Source organism: Phycodurus eques, chromosome 17, assembly GCF_024500275.1.
Source record: "Phycodurus eques isolate BA_2022a chromosome 17, UOR_Pequ_1.1, whole genome shotgun sequence".
Lineage (NCBI taxonomy): Eukaryota > Metazoa > Chordata > Actinopteri > Syngnathiformes > Syngnathidae > Phycodurus > Phycodurus eques.
The window spans coordinates 12,538,481-12,562,320 of record NC_084541.1 but is presented as its reverse complement, the minus strand read 5'-3'; the positions used below and the strand labels follow the sequence as shown (position 1 = coordinate 12,562,320).

General features: G+C 42.0%; 1 protein-coding gene across 1 annotated transcript; it reads right to left on the bottom strand.

The window, feature by feature from the left end:
* Positions 1–51: 51 nt before the first annotated feature.
* Positions 52–23,693, bottom strand: LOC133415793 (phosphatidylinositol-binding clathrin assembly protein-like). The gene is made up of 18 exons (XM_061702193.1): positions 23,499–23,693; positions 13,325–13,467; positions 11,623–11,698; positions 10,665–10,767; positions 10,062–10,155; positions 9,849–9,960; positions 9,384–9,490; positions 5,346–5,431; positions 3,585–3,687; positions 3,369–3,502; positions 2,857–2,951; positions 2,673–2,786; positions 2,574–2,604; positions 2,352–2,493; positions 1,816–1,839; positions 1,617–1,673; positions 1,397–1,516; positions 52–136 (listed from the first exon to the last, which is right to left on the bottom strand). The coding sequence occupies exons 1-18, from the start codon at positions 23,626–23,628 to the stop codon at positions 122–124; spliced, it is 1,686 nt and encodes a 561-aa protein (XP_061558177.1). The 5' UTR covers positions 23,629–23,693; the 3' UTR covers positions 52–121.
* Positions 23,694–23,840: the final 147 nt, after the last annotated feature.

Below are 23,840 nucleotides of genomic sequence, written 5' to 3'. Positions count from 1 at the left end.
CGAGCGTTGGTTCTTTCTCCTCCCTCTGCGTCCCCTCTTTACTTCCTCTGTCGTCCTTCTGTTGTCTTCACTCTTCCTCTGTGGCACTCTCAGCTCTGCTGCCATGGTTACAGCATCATCTCTACATGAAGTGCATCTGCAGACAAAGGACAGAGATAGATTGAGGGTGAGCCGGTTTATCTTAACACCTCATCTAATGTTCAGGCGTTTGTCAGCCCTGTTGTTTTTTTGCAATGGTTGAATATAGCAGCCTTTTAAGCTTATTTACTGATGTTATTGTATTGCTGTTGATTTGTTAGTTGAATGAACAAAACTTATCAAACCAATTAGCATGAAATTTTGTGAAGATTTAAATTTTTTTCCCCCAAAATCCACAGAATAGCCAGTTTGGAATTTCTCTTTTTTTGTTGTTTCCAGTGCGAGGGAACCCATCCCCCCACTCCAGAATGCAAATGGTAGCCTCCTATCTAAAAGGTGGGCAATAACAATGTGTGCATGTTATTTAATATTATTTTTTTAGGGGTTTTAGATACCCTAAATATATATTAAAGTTGTCCTGTGTATGGACACTCAGTCCATACGCAGGAAAAATATATTTCTAGCGTCATTGTTCATGAACCAGGAAGTAGCCTATAGGGCTAACTGACTGACTGAAGGACAAAAAATATATAGATCTTAAATATTTGTTTGTGTATTTTATTTGCTGCCAATTGAGTTCCAGAATGTAACAAAATTGTAGAATTTTATCATTTGACATGTGAACCAGGAACTGGCCTGCTAGCAGATGGTAACTGTCATGCCACAATTTGTCCACCGTGTGGTATTGAGACTAGAGGATGACACGGAAGTAGATTTTGATTCCCGCTTCTTCCCACTCCCACAGAGATTGATCCAACTCCCTCCTAATTCTGCATGTTAAAGAAAAAATAAAAAAAAATCAGACTCCCACAGAGACTGATCCCACTCCTTCACAATCCTAAGTGAGTTTAAAAAAAAAAAAATACATTCAGCTCCCTCCCATTCCCACAGATATTGATCCCATTCCCTCCCAATCACGAGCCACAGTTTTACAGAATCCCGCGTAAGCCATGGTTTCTACTCCCGTCATGGTTTCCGCTCCCGGTGACTTTGTTGTCATAGTTCTGCTCCCGGTGACTTTTATTCCCGCTTCCGCCTAATTCCGTGATTAATAGTGAAATTTGCTCCCAAAAAAACGACTTGACACTGTTTCTGGAGACCCACCTGCAGGGAGATTCAAAGCCAAAACCTTTTTATTGTGAGGCACACTGCTGCCTCATCTGTAATCAATTAAATATTTTTCCTCAATTCTTGAAGCATCTGCCGATTAGCTTCTATGTAATTAGAATAAATGGATGGATGTGTCTGTATTCAATACCTGCGTCCCCGGGATGGGTCCGAATGGATTGGTGGGTCTCAAGACCGGCTGGTTGTACATGATGGGCTGCTGGGGCATCATGGGAACACTCCCCATCTGATGGCTCATCTGAGGGGGGAGCTGCTCAGACAGTGGACAGGGTAAAAAAAAATATTAAAAAAGGTCAAAAGTAAATACTGTACTGTAATAATGTCTGATAATAGTTGATTCATTCCTTTACCATTCCATAGACAGGCACTTGGGGGGTTGTCATAGGAAAAGCTACTGGAGCTGGAGCCTGTAGGGAAAGACAAGAGTCCTCATAACAGCTTGTATATTGATAAATATATATAATTACTGTATATTTAGAACACCTCTCTAAATCTCAATATAAAGGCAGATACATAAACATGGAATGGTAAAGTGTGTTGGGTACTTACATAGCCAGTGTAGATAACCCCATTCTTTGGAGAGAAAAACAAAATACAATTTTATTCTGACTCCACAGTATTAAGTGCTCATTAAGCATTCTAATTGACAGACACAAACCAACTCTTTACCCCATTTCTCGCTGTGTCAGATTGCATAAGCACTTCAGCGGGAACCGAAAATCAAGCCTCGTTTGAGAATGTTTCCTTTCTTGCAATCAAAATCAACAAAGGCCCGATTGTCGGATGTCTCTGAAAGACTAGCCGGACCGCTTCTCCTTTGGTGTAGGCTGAGTTGAGAGGTATTTTTCCTTCCCTAGTCATAAATGTTAAACCTGTTCAATATTTACAATCTTAAATCCATATGTGTGTCAAGTCGACTCTGATTTCGAAATGAAATGGAACAATAGCCACTTTAGAAGCAACCAGTGAGTCCGTGAAGAGTCCAAAAAGAACTGTCAAATATTAATGAATTCATGAAACTAGCTGCTGGAAAGTGACTCTAACGTTGGTCTAAATATCACACTTATGTGGCTTTTCATTGTTACCATCTGAGGGACGGGCATGGGCGCTGGGGCCATGGGATGGGCCGAGTGAGTCCAATTTGTGCTATGGCACACGGTTTTTGTCTGCCAGCCACTCCCCCCTGTCGGCTTCTTCTCCACCAGCTGACTCCACTGCAGCTCAGGCCTGATGCACAAAAACTTGCACTTAAGAATCCTACCAATGATTAAAAACAATCAGTTGCCCCATTTTTAACACCACCTCACCTTTTGGCTGGCGGCCCCCCAAACTGCAAGTCTAAGAGGAGTAAAGCAAATTAGCTCCAAGTAAGCAACCGCCGTGCAAAGTCATTATCTAATACTCACTCCCGACGAGGTTGGCTAATGAAGAGTCCAAATCGCTGGAAAGCATCTTCCCAGAGTGCAGTGGGGCACCGGAGCTGTGAATCTGAGTGTGCGGGGCCGGCTTGAGAAAATCACCTAAGAAGATCACCACTGTTATTATAAGGAGACGCTGTTGTTGTTGTTGCGCTGTATATCTGTACTGTACCTCCCCACGCGTTGTTGTTGGGCACAGTGTGTGTGGTCTGAAGGGGTGTGAAATGGGGTTGCAGGGTGAACAGCTCACTGGTCAAGTTTGGCACACTGCAGGAAGGAACACAGAGAAAGTGATCACAATGCACAAACCGTGCTTCGATGCCTGTACAGGAGGTGTTTAGTTTACATTTTGTGTTTTTGGCTTAGTTCCGCATTCAAAGCTGTCCGACAGAACTACAGTTGAACTTGGTTGAACTCCTGCTCGAGTCATGGAACGTTACAGGTTGTGGGGTTGGGGCCACTGGCCACCCATGCTACATTGTTAAAGGTGTGTACAAAAAAATACGAGACTAATTCACTTCTTTTTACACTTGTATGGCAGTTAACATTGAAGGTTTTATTATTATTTCCATTCATTCCAATGGGGAAATTTCTAAAGCCGAACAAGTGGGAGGTTGAGCGACATCCTGGATCGGATTGTGTAGCATGGCATACGTGGACTATGTTGTTCTTATAGGGACTCACTGGTTGTTGACAGCTACAAGGGGTGAGCTGGAGAACAGGTCCATAGCTCCTCCACTGCTGTTGGCACTGCCCACGGACTGGGTGCTGGGTGACACGTTGGGCGTCTGGATATCGATCGCCTTATGACCGGCGTCCTGCACGTACGAAATGGCGATCATGCTACCGCGTGCATGCTGAGTAAAAGGGCTACACTGTAAATGTTTAAACATGTCTCGCCTTGTGTTGCTGCAGTCTATTGTTCTCCATCTTGTCGTCCATTCGGCTGAGGGAGATCCCAGTGCTGGAGCGGGATGACACTGTGCTGGACAGAGTGCTGGACCTTATGGTGACACACACACATAAAACACGTTACAGAGGTACATAGGTACCTTGACTTATGAGTTTAATTTGTCCTATAACTGAGCTTGTAACTTAATTTACTCATATGTGAAATTGTCAGTGGGACTCGGGATATTATTGTCGTTGAACCTGTCAAGATAGTATACGGCAAAAAGATGAAGGCAGCAAATGAAGCTGAGCCGTTCCATCTGTCCATCAATTTTCTTTACCAGTTCCTAATTAGGAACAGTTTAGAATCTCCAATGCAGAGTCGGCCCCACCCAATGCTATTTACATATGCAGAAAGTGTATGGCATTGTTTTTACCGTTGTCCTTAAAGGTCCCATATTTTGGGTATTTAGAGTGAGTCTCTTAACATGGACTTGGTTATAAAAGTGTCAATTGAAATTCAAAAAGCACCTTAGTTTACTGAGGCACCATAGAGCCAATATAACATCCCAAGTACTCTAAAAAGTTGGTTTGGTAAAATATGGCACCTTCAATTTAAAGGTTATGTCATTGAATTTAAAATCTAAAATACAATTTCAAATCCATCCATCCATTTTCTGAGCCGCTTCTCCTCACTAGGGTCGCGGGCGTGCTGCAGCCTATCCCAGCTATCATCGGGCAGGAGGCGGGATACACCCTGAACTGACTGCCAGCCAGCCAATCGCAGGGCACATACAAACAAACAACCATTCGCACTCACAGTCACACCTACGGGCAATTAAGAGTCTCCAATGAATGCATGTTTTTGGGATGTGGGAGGAAACCGGAGAGCCCGGCAGAAACCCACGCAGGCACGGGGAGAACATGCAAACTCCACACAGGCGTGGCCGGGGATTGAACCCCACTCCTCAGAACTGTGAGGCTGACGCACATAAAAATGAAAAACCTAATACATGTTATCTACCATACATGTACAGGTATAATATAAAACATATTTTTTTTTATGATATACATATTAAATCTTATTTCTATAGCGCCAAATCACAACAGAAGTTGTCTCAGGGCACTTTACACATGGAGAAGGTCAAAGCCCACATTCCTCACTCATCAAAGAAAAAAACCCCAAGCTGTGAAATGTTGAATAGAAGATGTAAATAAACAGTAAACTACAGTTTAATATGGCATATGGGAATACTAAATTACGTAATATAACTTAAAATAATAATAATGTGTACTTAAAGATAAACACAATGTGCACTAGACAATCCTATTCCCCTTTTACCGTATTACAGTAGGATAAAAGTGGAGCAGTATTTTGATTGACTATTAAAAGCAAGAAAAAGGTTAGCCAGCCAGCTGTAAATCCAACAAATAAAAGCATAAAATACTACTACTGTACTACTACATCATTTGTATTCACATTAATTGAGGATTGCTTTATATTTGAATCTATCTTGGATATTCCAATTTAAGAGTTACTACTAATATCTAGTTTTAATATTATTATACTGAAGGTGAATTTCTCCTGGAGGCTTGAGCATTTGCCCATAACGGGCGAGCCGGATCTGCTTCAATGAACCTAACGTGCATATTTCTGGAATATTTAGATTAGGATTTCAACCCACAACCACTCGACTGCGAGGCAGACAAGCTTACTGTGCTGTCCCAATTGTACACGCTTGACTCTCAGCATTCTTTCCATGAGCGTACCTGCTGGCAGTGGAGAGGTCTTTGAGCTTCCGGCCCTCCAGGGAGGCTAAATGTTGCTCCAGAGCCTCCAGGAGCGAGCTGGGAGCCTGAAGAGGAGGAGGGAGGTTGAAAGTAGGGAAACAAGACATATTAGAATTCGCAGCCAAGCGGTTTCAAAATGGGACACTTTCACTCCTTTTTGTCTGTCCTGCTCATCACGCACACAAAGCAGCAGATCACCCTGAAATTTAAAACGTATCTACTCTAAGACAGCTGGTTTTTGTTTTGTTGTTGTTGGTTTCATCAGGTTTGGTTGACCGGCATGCACAGATCAGCTCCATCATGCAGAGTCCACAACAATCACATCTCTGATTCATGCAGACTGCCAGCACCAAGGTCCTAATCAACACAAGCACCGCACAAATCACAGTCCAGAACATCAAGAGTTATCCCTTGGATTCCACTGACAAATAAAATTAAATCAACATGGAGTTTGTTATTTTGTTGGGAAACCTCAACAATTTGACATCACCGGAAACCAAGGAAGTTAACTCTGAAATGAAAACGTCTGGTAAAAAAACAGGTATCCACATTGAGCAATTGGCCAGCACAAGAACAAGGATGGCTGCTTTTTTGGACTTTGTGATACCTGTGATCTTTTCATCCAGGCTTATTTTTGCATTTCATCACGAGAGAACACAGTGCACACACACACACACACTCACACACACATATACACACACACACAACAACAGGCAAAGAAAAGATGTCTTGTATACTTATTTTTAAAGGGGAAGGGGGAAAAGATAGTAATGTGAATTCTGGATGTCCTTCTCCAGAGAATATGCTATAGAAGTTTCAAAGTAAAAACAGACACAAACAGTTTCTAGTGCTCAGTAGAGGCGCGTTGTTGAATAGGCGTGTATAAGGTCTTCATAAGCACTGCAAACACGGCAATGTGCTTCAAAACTCAAAAACCAAGTGACTTGATCACATCCCAATTTGTTGAAACGATAAATAAATCCAAAGGCAGTGATATGTAGTGCTGATGACGACATTATGTGCGCCTGTCCAAGGCATATTTGCAGAAACCTACGTCATTAAACCATTCGCTGCTCTCCCCACAGCTAATGCAAAGGGACCTGTTTCTCTATTGGACTGAGTTGTGCTCTTTGTTTGTGTGTTCCGTCAAAAAAAACAAAAAAAAAAAAACGTCATCTTTTAATCCTGACATATCATAAACCCTGCTGATGGAGAAATACACCATATGGCCACAAGTACTGTATTGACGCACATACTGTACACACTTACTATAAAACACAAATTTTCTAGTTAGGAAATGGCTGGAATTACTTTTTATTTTAATTTGTTTATTTAATCTATAGCATTGAATATCATTTATAATACTGATATACCAGTATATTTTTCTGAAGTAATGTTTTGGTATAGCTGATAGCTCCATTATTATTATTATTATTACATCTTCGTTGATTGGTTGGCAAATGTCACAGGGTTGGACTCCCTTATAGTAAGGTGTCCATTTTGAATCAATAAATGACGCTTATTTAGTCAGACGTACAAAATTGTACATTTCATCCTGTTAAAACAATTCATAATGGAGTGTCGACAATAGAATGGCATGGCAAGACTTTTTTTCGTTTTTGACATTCAGCAAATTCAATACTGTTTTGAGGTCCTGTCACATGCAAGTGACCCACTGCTCACCCCGCCTCCTCTACTGCAGGGCTAATGCCAACTAAGTACGCCTTTCGTTTCCATGACAACTGGAGGTAGCGCCACTTGGCCAGAGTGTGATGATAAAAGCCAAGTGCCAAGACAGCAAAAGCATGCATCGTATTTTCAGCCATGGCAGCAGCACTTCATTACTGGGCCGCCGAATTGCACTTGTCAATTACGTTGTAAATCCAAGTATGTGGTGCATGCAGCGGGGACATCAAACAAAAACCCCACCGACGACAACTTCACTGAACGTAGACTCCGCACACATTAAAATGAAATGGGGAACATTTGTAATTTTTTTTTCCCTGTATGACCAGGTGTTTCAATACTTTTGTCCATATGGTGTATCTGGAAGCCGACAAAAAAATAATAATCAAATGTAACCTTCAGAAATGTTGCTTCTGACCACAAAGTGAATGTAATTTGAAATTATTTGTCCCTTTTAGTGTAAATTGTGTTGTGCCTTTTTTGTATTTTCTCTTCTCTCTAGAAGTGAGTTGAAACGTTAAAGCGGGAGAAAAAGGAGACGTGAAAGGAGAAGTGAAGAAGAGAGGGCCAGCTGCAGTGTGGGCAGGTCTGTAGGGTGAGTAGGGAACGGGAGCGCTTGAGAATGAAGCGTTATGGGATCGACCGGATGGATTTTTCGACGCTGCTCGATTGGCGGCTTGAGATGAGATGCGGACTGACCTGTGTGAGATCGGGGCTGTCGCCCTGATCTATCCCAACTCGCTGTGTCACAAAAAAAAGGAAGGAGGAAGGGAAGAGGAGGAAGGAGGGAGGCAAAATAAAAATGAACCAAATATAACAAAACAAGGAGTAAAGCAAACAGGCTACAGAGTTTTGGAAGAAAAAAAAGAGAAGGCGGGGAGGGATCAGGTGTGCGGAGGCAGAGGAGGAGGAGGGAGAAAGAAGAATCAAACCTGAGCATTCATTACTCCATGCAGAGCCTGAAACAAATAAAAAGACAACACGGGAGGAAGGGAGGAGGGCGCATGCACACGCCTACAAACACCTATATACACACATACACAATAATACATGTGCACATACACACTGTTTAAAATGAATGCTGCAAGGCGAGACGACAGGTCACGTGACAACTAATGTTGACTTTGAACGCAAAAAAAAAGGAGGGAAGGATCACACACACGTACACACATTGAAGTTAAGACATGAATGGCTCCTTCAAGTCAACGTTAGTCTGCTTCCCAAACCTTCTTCCGAAATGGGAGCAAAAAGCAAGTGGTGAGGATGCCTTGTAAGTGCGAGTACTAACTAACTGGGACGTTACCAAAGAGAAAGAAGACAGAAGGATAGAAAGGGCAAAGAGGCATGGGCATGCAGCGCAGGCCTTTTAAACAGGCAGCGTTCCAGAGCTTCCTCCAGTGGACGCTCTGTGTTAGTGTTCTTCTGACTCAGCTGTTAATATCGTACCCAATCCCTCCTCTCGCTCCGGAGAACAGGGGGCAATTTATTATTAGGCAAACACAGGCAATTCTCTTGGTCCCCCGAGATTTCCAGCCCCACAACCCTCCAAAACATCTCATAAAAATGGATTAATAGAAGTAGTTTTCGATTTAAAGCAATTATTGTTTTGGGTTTAATTCACGTGTTAAAAAAAATGCTTAATCTATCATGATCGTTTGGAGTGCTCCCCCGACCCATTTCTAACTGCTCATGTGAAAACTTGATTCAGGAAGAAGGTGGCAAAACAAATTGTTTGGTGCGTAGTGATGAAAATAAAGCGGAGTTATCCCAGTGCTGCAGAGGAGAAGGCAAGAGAAAAACAGATTTTTTGTCGTTGTTTTTTTGTTTGTTTTTTAATCAAAACTTCTCCACGACGAATCAATTAGCAGAATTCCCAGGAAAGCAAACACACTATTGTTAGGAATCGATTCCCATCCGTAGACATGAGTGACACTTTTCATCACCAAGCGTATCAAAGCGGGCGAAACTAAACTATATTAAAAGTTGATTAATGTTCTTATTATGGTTTGTGTTGAGATTCACTTGTTAGATAATAATCCTCAAGAAGGAGTTTGACGTCAAGTGGCGGAGGAAATGCGATCATTTTCTTAAATTCACACTTTTTAGTTGATGATTAACATCAGTAGTCAAAAGGAGGGCCCAATGACTGTGTTTGCCTTGGGCCCACAAATAACGAGATATGCCCAAGCAGGACAATCAAGAAAGTTCGAAGAGAAAGCCCAGAGCAAATCTAAACTGGCTTTCAGCCGACATTCCCGCCCTCTCCTCCTCTTCCATTCCCGCGCTCCTTAACTCCTTCCTCAGAGGACCCCGCCCCGTCCCAAACGTTACCTCGGCCACTTTGAGAAACTCGGACAGTTTAGTCATCCTGTTGAGGAAGGTCTTGTAGAGCTCCAGTGCCTCTTTGCACTGGTTCTTCTTCATGTCAAAGTACTTCTCTGTGTAGGGAGGAGCACAATATGAGAACTGTCACACGATTTTGTCATTAAAGGAGTCACAGTGTGTATTCCCCCCCCCCCCACACACACACAATTTAAAGGAGTTTCCAAGTGTCTGTGACATGCTTTCATCAAAATACCCCAAGGATCAACATCATACACCAGCTCCAATGTTTGGCCCATGTTGCAATGTTCATTACTGCCACCTAGTGGACTGGAGTGGGAAAGCATTGTCTGGCTGGTCATGAAGTACGTAAGACAGACATATTTGTGATTGTTCTGCTTTGGCTGAGGTCTGTCACAAGCTTGTGCATGGTGTACCTAATGAAGTGGCCAACGACTGTACAGTAGTTTTTACCCAGCATGTTGATGACACCCTCGTTGTATGCGGCGAACAACCGTATGGAATCTTTGAAGAGCAGCATGAAGGCCGTGTTAATGACTCCGTTGCTCAGCTCGTTGGAGTTAGGCTGCGGGTCGGCGTGTACACGCACACACAAACACGCACACAAAGTGAGGTCGCATGGCATCATCGCACCCAATGATGGCGCTGTTTTGTATCAAGTGCTACCTGGAAATCCAGCAGCGCATCCAGCTGGTTCTGAATGATTGGCAGCGTTTTAATCAGCTTTTCTGTGTTCATAGTGCGCATCACGCCGTCGGCCCTGGTAACACATGCACACACACACACACGTTGTTAGCTTGCATCCCCTGTACACGCTTAATACACATTTAATGTAATGTCATCATTAAAAGTGACATACAATAGCCTATTTTAAAGGGGTGGTCCTGTCTCATGCAAATGAGCTCCTGTTCACCCCGCTCTCCTAAATTCCGAGTACAACTTTGGTTACCATGACAACTCGAGGGCAGACCAAGGCGCCGCGACTATGCGAGCCTGCGACCACTAGCCCGGAGTGAGGAGTAGAAGGCCAGGGCCCGTAAAGAAAGTCAAAACATACATTGTATTTTCACTCGTGGAGGCAGCACTTCGTCACCAAGCAGCCGGATGACAGTGTCAATTACTAACTGTAACTAGATATAGGATTACTGATGATCCAAAACTAGACAGGAAGTTGCACACAAAAAAATTCCACGTAGTCTCCTTGTTGGAGGTAATGCAAACAGTATGTTTGTGATTGTGGTGGTATGTAATGTATGTAAGTATATTTACCCTCGCTTCATCTTGGTGAAGTCCACTGCTGCTAACCGGAACGACATGGCTTTTTCGTTCAGGTAGCGACTGTAGCGTCTGATGAAGGTGGACATGTTGTATCCTGAAGGGAGTGGTAGGTGGGTGTGGGGGTGTTAGTGTTAGAAAATGAACACCAAACTCATCCAAGCACACCTTCATTGACCTTGTTTAATAGAGTTCGGAGCATGCAGTCGACCAAATACGTCAGAAGATGTCTGGGTAAGATGACAAATTCTAAAATGTGACAAAAGATTTCAGGGATAGCTAAAGCTGCATATGCACATACCTGAACAAATTCAGCAACGGCCCGCTTGTCAGATTACACATAGAGTACTTTTACAAACATTCCCCCCCACCCTTCCGATCAAAGTCGGCAAAGGCCCGATTATCAGAGGTCTCTAAAAGATTCCCCTGATGGTTACACTATGGTGTGAGTTATGTTAAAATTGGTTATTCTGCTACGATATGATCGGACAATGGTTGAAGCCAAAGTTGGCAAAGGCCCAATTATCCTGATGATGATCCTGGACTGTATGGTGTGTTTCCTCCTCGATCTGCTCAGAAAACAGTGGAGGCCGACAATCGTACTACGATTTATGCCTTGTTTGTGGGAGGAGACTCACGATTTTCAGTGGCGATATCGTTATGTGTGCGCTGTGCTGTATTGGTCATCTCGAATATACCACCCACGGAGAGCAGTAAGGACACAAGGCAATTTTCTTCCTCGTCATGTGTGGGGTCTGTCACGTTTTAAATCCCAACCCATTAAGATGTTAAAAATCAGTTTGTGTTTACCCCGCTCAAGTCTACCCAAATATCCCTGATTGATTAGGTGTTTCCCAATCTTTTTGCCCACATGCTACAGACGTATCGACAGCGTTACAGTGCTGGGAAGGGCCGCGACAGCTCTGCTGAGTCACAGGGGGTCATAAATCACCTTGTAGCGCGGCCTTATCGAGAAAGTTGTTGAGGTTGAAGAGCGTGTTTCTGGAGGCGACGTACTGCATCAGTCTCTGAGGGAAGAGAGAGAGAGAAGAGAAGAGAGGGAGGAGTCTGCGACGTGCTGGTGTTCCACGTCGTTTGGGCTATTGCAGACAGGAGTTTATGAGCAAGAGGTATCATTTGTCCACATTAAGACCTCAACTCTTCTGAATGACTTTTAAGGATGTAGACCTAATAAAAGACTCAGTATGTAAAATTGGCCCCAATGCACTAAAAGTATTACACCAGCAGACACAATATCTGCATTTATTAATCCTGCAATGTCATATTATTTGGAATAGCATAGCTGTAATATAAATGTGGAAGTATCTACAGTAATCCCCGGAGCGTTGGGGCCAAGCCCTGCCACGAATAGCGAAAAGCCCCGAGTAATCGATGCCCACCTTTAAAATGTTTTGCACTTTAAGAAAGGTAAAGCATTTTAAAAACAACCACAGCTGGAACAGAGTGTTGTACACCAATAAAAAATAAAATAAACAAGATATCAAACAGTTGAAACAAAATAGTGCAAACAATAAAATGTTCAAAACAATGACAAACTAAAACAGATAGTCTTGTGTCGAGTTAAAAGCCAAAGAATAAAAATGGGTTTTAAGACGAGTTTTAAAAATGAGCAGTGAGGTGGCTTCTCATATGTACAGAAGGGAGGTCATTCCACAGCATGGGACCAGCAGCAGATTAAGTTTGATCCCCTCTCAGTTTTTTTCTTAGACCTCGGTACCTCCAGAAGCAGATGGTCCATCGACCTGAGCCAACTTCGAGTAGCGTAGGGATGGAGTAGGTCAGACACTTAAGGCGGAGCGGGGCGGGGCTAAGTGTTTAGAGATTTCAAAACAGATAAAGAATCCTGAAATGCAAAGGCAGTCAGTGGAGGGAGGCCAGAATTCTGTGCTCCCTCTTATGTACTCCAGTTAAGTGGTGAGCTGCAGTATTTAGAGCCAACGTTTAAGGAAGAGCTTGTTGATTTATAATTGCCTCAAGATGGCGACAGACCACTACTTTTCTATTCCGGGCTTTGACCTATCTCATAGAAGTTCCTCCTCTCACTCCAACATAGTGTCTTGGCACTACAAGATGATGCCAAAGCTCCACTTTTCTATTAGACAGGGCTTTGGTGACATCTTGTAGCATTTTAGGGTATTTCAGAAACAGCACAAAATCAGCGAATTACGATAATCCACTAATAGGTGAATTTCTATATAGTTTACAGGCAGGGGGACACTGTAGTTTGTTTACTTAAGTGGAAACCTCGCTGCCTAAAACATGCCAGATTAGGATTGATTATGAAATCCATGTAGAGGGGTCTTCTGTCTCCGAAGTTCCATTCCTATGGTGGCGACGTAACCCTGATTTGTAATCAATTCGGAATGTAATCTATCACTATCCTACACTAATGCAGTAGTTGTCGTAATGACTATAAATATTTGTATGAAAAATAGCTTTCACATACAAAACCACCATTGCTGGACATTTTCAAACAAAATGTCTGTCCACACGCTTAAAGCGGCCTTGGGTTCCATGAAAGGCGCTATGTAATTCTAAGTTATTTTTATTATGATGATAGAAAAGAGTGTATACAGCACAGAACTAACTATTGATAGGTGTGTGTCGTCCCGTGGTGCGTTCCGTGCCCTCACCTCGTTGCCGTACATCATGAGGTGATGCGTGGCGATGAGCGCCTTGAAGACCACGATCCAGCTGTTGCTGGCCGTGCGCTCCAGTAGCGTGTCCGCCAGGTGAGGGATGCTGACATTCAGCTCGTTGGTGCAGTGGATTAGATCTGCATTATAGAATACAATACAATAAGCATTGATTAATCCCACAGTGGGGCAATTGTGATTTCACAACAGCAAAGTGGACAGTAGAAGCGCACAAGGAAAATAAAGATGCAAACGTATCTATGTACTTATTTACAACATCAAGCAATGTATGTGGCAACTTCATGAATAATAAGTACTTTAAATTCCGATATGAATGGCAATAATCGTCTGCATTATTGTTCTGTATGTACCGTAAAAATATATACATGTATCAATAACTATTCTATTACCTATATACTGATAACTGCTTTTACAGTATTTAGGATAACTAACACAAAACGTGTAAATGTGAACAGCAGCAAGAATAGTCAGCAACTTTGTAGCATCAAAAAATACTTGTACAATTAAGTAGTCTACTGCTTATATAGTATATAGATAACTAATGCAATGAACATGTTTGAATGTGAAAAGCAGCAAAAATTGTCAGTAGTATTCTATGTAGCATAAAACATGCTTGTCAAATACTGGTTTACTGCTTATCGTTAGATAATTGCTTATAGATACAGTAAATAAATCAAACAATATAAAGACCTATCAATAAGTAGTCCACTGCTTATGTATACAGATAACTAATACAAAATAGCGACATGAATGTGAACAGCAGCAACAACAGTATTGTTGTTGACATACAGTATTGTATGTCACATAAAAATACATGTGTAAATAACTAGTTTATTGCTTATATATGCAGTAGATAACGTATACGATATAAAAACGTGAACAGCAGTGAGAATATTCCGCAGCAGTGTATATATCATACAAAAAACTAAATATGTGTCAATTGTTAGTCTAATGCTTAGGTACTGTATATCAGATAACTAATGCAAAACAACAAGCTAAATGTGAACAGCAGCATTGTATCTCGCATAAAAATACATGTATCAATAACTAGTTTCCTGCTTGTACTGTATATAGTAGATAAGTAATTACTGTATATCTAGATAACTAATACAATTTATGGAGATGTGAATAAGAATAGTCAGCAGCATTGTAATGTCACATGAGAATTCATGTATCAATAACTAGTTTACTGCTTACATTGTATATAGATAATTGCTTACATATACAGTAGATAACTACAGTACAAAGAGATTAATCTGGACAGTAGCAAGGATAGTCAGCAGCATCGTATACAAGTCCGCAGTATTGTCTGCAACGGCAACAAACAAGCATTGGGCATGCAGAGATCAACGAGTACTGGAAATGAGCACGGCTGACATTTACGAGCCTTTAAGCTCCACCTCTGTACTTACTGTTAGCCGCTATGGAGGAAATAAATGGGTCGCGTGCCAAAGTCATCATTTATGAGGAGAGTGCGGTGAAGTATACATCCATACGGGTTCAATACGAGAAAAAGATTGATGAGCAAATGATTGTTTAACGATAGCTGAGGTACAGGCAGGGAATCGCAGCTGCGTGGACAAATCCATTGGCTGGCAGTAACTCCAAGGCTCTCTTTCACCAAGCACGTCAATAGATAATCCCGGCAGAAGATGGAGAGTTACATTATAAAGTCAATCCAGCGGTGGCACTCAATCGACATGCCTCGACGCATAATGTGAGGAAAATGAATAGGCCTGCGATGAATAATTAACCTCATTTTCCCCCCCCTCCCGTTGAGATGAAAAGGAACAAAACCCGAGTTGACTCGACGTTTCGCCCTCCCGAGACGTCCATCCGGCGTGTCTACACAAAGGCAAAATGGTGGAACGTGTGGAAACGTGTGCTTCAAACATGCTTATTCTAATAGTAGCCCTCATAGAAAAGCACTGGTGCAGACACTTGATCGGGGTACATGCACGCTGACAATTGCGATCAAAGTCAGCAAACGCCCAATCGTTTTTTAAAAGATTATCTTGAACAATTAATCCACGATCAGTTTCACACAGTCGACAATCTATTATGCCCATCCTTAGTTTTCCACTTTACACTACAAATGTGACAGCGGTGTGAAAGTAATTGATTCATTTAACAGACATTTTTCGAGCAAAACACTAAAGCAAGGTAGCATTTTCCTTCTCTTACATTTTAAATCAACAAAGACCAGATTGCCAGATGTCTGAACGATTATGCTGAAAGGGTATCCTGTGGTCTGTGTTGTTTTGTAATGTAGTGCTGCTTCAAGACACGATTAATCAATAATCAGTTTCATAGTGTACAATCAATTATTGTGCCCATCCCTCGTTTTTAATATTATTTACACTCGAATTGTGGTGACGATGCCGCTAGGGTAATTGATTCAAGTAAAAACAGGCCTTTTTAGCGCAAAACACTAGCGTGGGGTGTGTTAAGAGAGAAGTTTCCCTCCTATGCTCAGTCAGGCCGATAATCATAAATATTAAACCTGTTTAATAGTCACCCGCATCTTATGTATGTGATCAACACCAAGTTGTGGTTGTTAAAAATCACCGACAACCACACATCTCGTCGCCCGAACCAGATGTCTGTCGTCGCACCAAGGCTGACCTGTGAGAGGCAGCATTGTGCCACAGTGCATCCAGACTGACGGAAAATTCAAAGAGGAAATAGATAATAGTTTGTCTGGTAACTACATTATGGTTGGAAACTCTTTGCGATTGTAAATATTAAACAAGTCTAACATTTACAATTGTCGACCTCGAATCTTTCTGTTATCTATCGATCGATCAATGATCGAATTATGGATCTATCTATGTGTCTGTCTACTGTATCTATCTATCTGTCTGAGTGAGTGAGTGAGGATCGGAGTAAAGCATAAACTCAAGTGTTTTGTTTCCAATGGAAATGATGGAAATTATTTCGGTGTTGGAGAGTGGTACAATGTGTCTTCGTTCTGGCTGCTCAGCTAAAAGTTGAGGCTGAGTACACAAGTTCAACATTTTACCGTTCACCGTGACTAACTTCTTCTTTACACTTGTATGACAAGAATGTTGCGAGATGACCCATACATATTCCTCACATGCCATCGAAGTGAAGGGTCAGCCCACTTTATTTATTTATTTTTTTTAACAATTTTTGCAACAGGTGACCTATGTATATACTCATATGGCATTAATTTTGTTGGAAACAGTGCCTGTACTGTGAAATATAAAAGTTAATTAAACACATTTTCATTATTTCCTCTGAGGAAAAAATGTCAAAAGTGAGCTTAAATATAATAAATTGGAGGATGGGTCCCGATAAAGGACTAAAATCGACTGCCCTCATCTGTGTGCTTTTTTTTTTGTCTGGTAATGCTGTGTTACTCACTGGTGCGTGGAAGTGTGGATAACCGGAGGGCCATAATAAAGCATCTACTGCATGGTTGTGGCCGCTGATTTTTTGGAGAGAAAACACACAGGAAGGGCACAATACAGTTTAAAGGAGACATGCATTTTTTTTTTTCCATAACTTCCAAACGTTCGCGGGTGTCACGCCTGTGACTGCTTTTGTCAAAAGAATGAAGGTTATTGTACACTAACTTAACACATCATATTGCTTTAAAGTGAGCCACCCTATATACTGCAAGGGCAATGGTGAGTCTGTCTTTTGTTACCGTGACGACTGAGGGTGGAGCCTGAGCTTTGAGATTACAGCAGAGCTTGGAATGTGGAGAAGAAACGTGAGCACCCGTATGGACAAAAGTATTTTCACTCATGGAAGTAGCAATGCACTAACTGGAAGCAATGTTTGTGCTCAAGGTCCACATTTGATTTCTAAAACACACATTAGTATAGTACACTGTATATTACTGTACAAGAAGTGTAAAATAGTTTATATTAATATTTAAAGCCCAGGTTCACATCCTGGCTGTCATTCCTCCGTCTTGCTCTGTGTGACTCACAGCCGACAACGAGGCACTCTCAAGCGGCTACACCAGTGTTGCTCTCCAGTCTACATGCTGGCTGTCAAGTACAACCACCAACTGTTTCATTCTTTTACGTTCTATTTAAATATCCATCCATCCATTTTCTGAGCCACTTATCCTCACAAGCGCTGAAGCCTATCCCAGCTGTCATCGGGCAGGAGGCGGGGTACGCCCTGAACTGGTCGCCAGCCAATCGCAGGGCACATACAAACGAACAACCATTCGCACTCACATTCACACCTACGGGTAATTTAGAGTCTCCAATTAATGCGTGTTTTTTGGATGTGGGAGGAAACCGGAGTGACCGGAGAAAACCCACGCAGGCACGGGGAGAACATGCAAACTCCACACAGGCGGGGCTGGGGATCGAACCCCGGTCCTCAGAACTGTGAGGCAGACGCTCTAACCAGTCGTCCACCGTGCCACCTATATAAATACGTTGTTGCTTTATTTTCTTATAAAGTGAAATTTTATAGAGTACTATTTTCCTTATTACAAAATACATTCCAAATTTTGGGGTTGTTTTTCGAGTTGGGAGGGTGGAACGGATTAACGGCATTTCCATTCATTTCACTGGTATAGATAATTAGAGATATGAGTGTTTTGAGTTACACGGTCACAGAATGAATTACACTAGTATCTCAAGGCACCACTGTATTCCGTTGTGTATACATGCCATAAAAAAAGTCAATTTTCCATAATGTCTCTACTTTATCTTTTTTTTTTAATCATTCATTTACATGGAAATCGAGACGATGTTTGATTAAGCCTCGTATTCAAACGGCAACATCAAGCTGTATGTGCGATATCACGCTGTGCAGTGAGTGGTCACTCTGGGCCCAATGACACGTTCCATCGGATCTCCTCCGAGCGGCCGCGGCTTAATGAAATCCCACTTACTCGGTGTGACGTGCTCATCATTCGCCACGCTTTGTAAATAGTTGTGAGGGTTTAAATAGTCACAGAGTCCGCCCCTCCTCCCCCAGCCTCTATCTCTCTTTGTCAAGGTCACGACACCAAGACGGTGCTGATGAAAGCCCGCTCCGACCGGGTTAATGAGCAGCAAAGCTTGGAGAGACAACACTGAATCACGGCTTTAGTGCAAAGTGTCACCAGGTTGGTGAGGCGGGATCCATAACATCTGAACATCTGGACTGTATAAAAAAAAAAATAATTCCCCCGGACATCAATGTTGAATTTCTTATCGCACTACAAAATATGAACGCAACAAAACTCTGATTTCGAAACAGTTCAGCAAGTTGCAAATGATTAACTCTTGTTTTTGGACACTTCTTATTTTTATCAAATATTTTTTCATTTTTATTATTTTAACCTTTCAGATTCCTGTTTGTTTGCACAACTGTGCAAGTTGTAAATCAACCTAAAAAAAATCTGTTTATATAGCCTAACCACCACTTCTTAAATTAAAATATTTGTTTTCTCCATGGTCAGATGAGGGTATGTCCACTTTTTAAAGAAATTGCGTCAGAAATGTGCTCCATTGTTGTGCAGAAAGCCATTAACCCCCTCTTATGGAAATGAAGAATATTACATGGAGTTCCTTCCTTGTCTCCAAAATTGATAAAATTATGTAATGTGGGAGAAAACACACACAAAATTTTTTTTCAAGTGTTGAGTCTTAAAGAAAACTAATGATACATTTGTTGAAAACAGCTAAAATGGTTCAAGAAAGGAAGCGGAGTGGACACAAATGTTCACAATAGAGGCCATAGGGTCAAAACAAAATCATCGCTTAAATAAGGAGTCTTAAAAGAAGAATATACACTGGAAGTTACATGAAGATTCACACGACGACAGTGAAATCCAGCTCTGTAGCCGGAAACTGCTAACGTTACCCGCTAGCGCTGTGACACTTTTTTTCAAAATCTGAGCTTCAACAGGGGTGTTCAAACAAGAATACAAGCTAGAATTTAGGGATGATTGTGAGGCTAAAAGAAAGTCCTACAGTGTCGTCAACTGCTGCAAACTAGTTATTTTTGTGAGGCTGAAGAGATTGGCGGTGTTGCTCAACGCTAACCTTAGCGGCTAGTGCTAGCCACTAGCTTTTTCCGTTGCCATTTGTTATCCATAGTTATCACATTTTACACTTTTAAAAAATGAGAGACAAGACTTTTATGAGGCCATTAGCATTCAGCATTAATGGATAAGATGCCTTTTGCGTTTTTAGAGCTTGTTTATTTATTTATTGCAAAAATCTTTGTCCCCAAAAGCTACCTGAAAGTAGCATTGAATTGAATTCGTGCAATGTTTTTGAAATGTGGGAGGAATACGCGGAGAAACTCCACACAAGCACCACACAAGAAGGCCTCAGAACTGTGGGGCAGACATGCTCACCACTCGAAGCTGCTTAGAATAGTGTTTTATTGTTTCAATATTACATCGCCGACTGATTTTTACCCTTGTATGTCCATTAAGAACATTAAAATGTTACTCAGAACATTGCTTGTACAGTTGATAAAAAAAGGTTCCGCTGCATTGTTTGCACTCGTCTGCAGACAAGGGATGTGTGTGTTTTAATCCCCCTCGACAAGAAGAGCGCGTCTCATTATTTTCATCCCCATTGATTCTGTTCCATTTGCGGGCGACCGATTCTTTAGCAGAAGCAAGTACGCGTCTCCTCTTTATGATCCCGTTTAACGAGGCGAGCTGAGCGGGAGCAGACTCGTCTCATGAATTGTTGCTCAAACACACAAAGACTGCCTCGTCGGGGGGGGCCTCCTTTAGATTCTCGGTGATCTACAGCGGCCTGTCGAGGGGCTCGGACCCACGCAATCGGCTCATCGCAAACACACCTCTTCCCCGTGTCCTTGCCTGACCTTAAAAGCGCATCTCGATGGCTCAAATGGAAACGTGGAAACAAAAGAGAATGCGTCGAGCTGAGCGCGCCGTCTCTACTTCAAGCTTCTAAACCCACTAATGGTCAGAATTAGTCAGATCACAAGCAAAAACCTCATGTAGCCTCGTACCGGCTCATTCAATCAGAAAATCGCCCTGTTTCCAAACGTTTGGTCGCCGCCCCAGTGATGAAACGTCCTCTGAAAACCTTGTGGCTGCAGTGACATTTATGGTATTAGGGTGGATCGCTTTGTGTTGTTTAGTAACTGCAGGGCCACTATGCTAGCGGCCAGAACAACAATAAAGGACTGAATCCAATCAGAATCCTGCACATTAGCACTTCATCTCATTACACATTGAATAGAAACATTAGTATACACTCGATATTTCTATGCATTCACTAGACACAAATTAGTTACACCTTTAGGTCTATCTGCTCTCTATTTCAAATCATTATTGCACAGTACAGGTTCTGTTTACCTCAAATAGTGTCCGTCCCTCAAATAGACACGTTTCAATTATAGTGACCGGGTGCAACATCCAGGTATGACAAATAAACTCCTCCCTCAAGTAAATACTCCCACTCAGCCAAATAGGCAATAACTCCAATTACAGTATTGAAGTATTGTTGACACACAGTGCAGTTAACTAGTGACCAAAACAGCAGCACCGATCACATCACATCTCTCAGAATAATAAACGCCTCCCTCAAATAGACGCCTCGCTTTTCCAATCCATAAAACTATCGGAAGTAATTCTAATTATCACAGTTCACAGCCACTATTGTTGACTCACAAAATAGTTAAAGGTTTAGCCCATGTCAACTCAATTGATAAACAAAACAGAACAAATGCCTGCCTCAGACAAATAAACGTCTCCCTATCATGGATGCCTCCCTTTTCCAATCACTGCACTGTATAATAATCTCAGTTCATAGATGCTATTGTTCACACACACTGAGCCCATTTAAACTCCATTGCTAACCAAAACAGCAGTCCCTACCAATGTACATCTCTCAGACAAATAAGCAGTCCTCTAAAATAGATGCCTCCCTTTTTACATCAAGAAAAACAAACACTTTGTAACTGTAAATATGAAAGCATTGGTGATATACCAAGTAATTAATCGCGGAGCCTATTCGAACTCTGTTGCTAACCAAAACAGCAACACAGAAGCACGTCTCTCAGAAAAATAAAGGCCTCCCTTTTACCATTAGGAAAAAATAAGTCGTAGTTGTAGATTTTTATCATCTTTAATTATCTTGACTCATACTGGATAGTTTGCGGTTGATCCCATTTTACTGTATACTTCGTTTCTAACCAAAACAGCAGTACCTACCAAAGCACGTCAAAAAAATACCTCCCTCAAATAGACACCACCCTTTTCCAATCAAGCAAAAAAAAAACAGATATATATTATTGAAGTTCATAGACAATATTGAGCCCATTTGAACTCCGTTGCTAACCAAAACAGAAGAGACAAGACTAACAAATCACATCTCTCGGGCAAGTAAATGCCTCCCTCAAATAGACGCCTCTATTTTCTCATCAAGAAAAAAAGGAAGTTGTGTTTGATACCATGGTTCACACACAAAGTACTTCACAGCTGAGTGTATTTGAACTCTGTTGCTGCCTAAAAACAGCAGCACAGGTCTTTCAGACAAATAAATGCCTCCCTCAAATAGAACCCTCCTTTTTCCCATCAGGAAAATATAAACAGGTAGTAATCGTAATTATCATAGTATCATAGACACTATTGTTGACACACAATATAGTTAACTACTGAGACCATTTGAACCCTGTTGTTAACCAAAACACCAACACTGAAGCGTTTCTCCCTCAACTAGACGCCTCCCTTTTGAATTAGAGAAAAACAGTTAGCAGTTGTGATCATCTCCATTCATACACACTCTTGCTCACACATGGACATCAAAGATGTCACCGCTGAGCCCTTTGGAACTATGTTGCGAACCAAAACGGCAGTACATAACAAAGTACATCTCCCAGATGAATTAAAGTGAGCAGACTTAACGAGTTCCCCTGCGTAGTTGTACATATACATTCAGACATCTGGACAAATTTGAGTCTTTAATGAACCTTATATAAGGTGGGAGGTTCAAACCCAGATCTCCTGACTGTGAGGCAGTTTTGCTATCCACCGCCTGAAAATAACATAAAACGTAACATCCCGCAAATGACAAAATTGCAGTGCATAATATTAAACGGTGTCGAGGACAAAGAATTATGCCTGTGAGTATTGTGCTATTGTCTCGCTACATGTGTTGCTCCACCGTTTGTGTCCAAATATCCGTTCCTTAAAGGGTTATAACACCGCAGTTATTGCTGCTAATCATTAGCCCATCCATGTGATTTTCCATTAGGTGTTAGCATTAAGATAGTGAGGAACAGCATAGCATAGCTAGCATTTCAATTCATGTCAATGGGGCAAATTGATTTGACATACGCGTAAATTGAGTTACGAGCGTGGTAACGGAACAAAATCATCTCGAAAATCAAGGATCCGCCTTACGTGCATCGCCGAGGGTCTGCCATCTTTTCTTCATTTTTTGGGGAGGAGTGTGATTTATTATATGTAGGGATGTTCAATAGCACTGTTTTCCAGACCAATACCAGTACGAGTATTCACACTTGTGTACTCACCGACAGCAAGTATGATACCACCACTACTTTTGATCCAGAACATTTCAATTAACCCAATGACAGATCATTGTGAATAAAGTATTTTCTTACTTTTTTCCTGACGCACCTGATGTTTCACCAATGTGTGTTTTTTTTTTTTTTTTTTGTTTTTTTTTTTTTTTTTGCATTAAGTATTGGTGGCTGGTATCGACAGCCATCAGAAGTACCCCAATACATGGCTAATTCTACACTCCATCCATCACATGCTGTTGTTTATTACGGGACCAAAAAAAAATGCTCCCTCATATAATGATCCCTACATAGTGCCAGGAATACACACACACACACACACACACACCTACCCACACGAATGCATGCACTGGCAATTAGTAGTGTGCAGATTAGGACACTACACGCACACACACACACACACACACACCCATACATGCATAAATGATAGTAATGCACCAGTGGACAGATGCTGCAGGACTTCATGATAATGCATTTAGGCCTCACTGTGTGTAAATCTGTTGAATGACACCCATAGATCACATTTAGCGGGTGGATGACTCCTAATTAAAGGAGAAATAAGGAGGGCGAAAGACCGTCTTTTTGTGTGTGGAGCTCGCATGACTGATGGCATTTTGTGTGTGTGTGTGTTTTCACCTACAGTCAAGGTGTTTCTTCTTGGGTCCGCTCACTTCGTGCGTCGTGGCCTTGCACACGGCTTTGCTGATGGCCGAGCCGCTCATGCTGTGCTGCGCGGCGGCGATCCGGTCCGTCAGAGTCGGTCCGGACATGGTGGAGGAGGAGCGGCTTCGGCTGGAGCCCGGAGGAGGTGACGGGGGACGGGATGGGGGTAGGGGGTAGGGGGTGGGGGGTGGAGTAGTAGTAGAGGACGATCAAAATGTCTTTAGCGGAGGGGAGGAGGACGAAGGGGATAATGCCCTCTGCGAGGATCGGCCGTCTCAGCGAGGGGAGGAAGACGAAGAGGAGGAGGAGAGCGAACACC

What these genes read in the sequence shown, in the direction of transcription:
- LOC133415793 (XM_061702193.1), bottom strand. Translation starts at nt 23,628, where the DNA reads ATGTCCGGACCGACTCTGACGGACCGGATCGCCGCCGCGCAGCACAGC. An exon ending in TCATGATGTACGGCAACGAG is followed by an intron (nt 11,699 to 13,324) that starts GTGAGGGCACGG and finishes CTCTTCCCTCAG; the next exon opens with AGACTGATGCAGTACGTCGC. An exon ending in CTTGTAGCTGTCAACAACCA is followed by an intron (nt 2,952 to 3,368) that starts GTGAGTCCCTAT and finishes TCCTTCCTGCAG; the next exon opens with TGTGCCAAACTTGACCAGTG.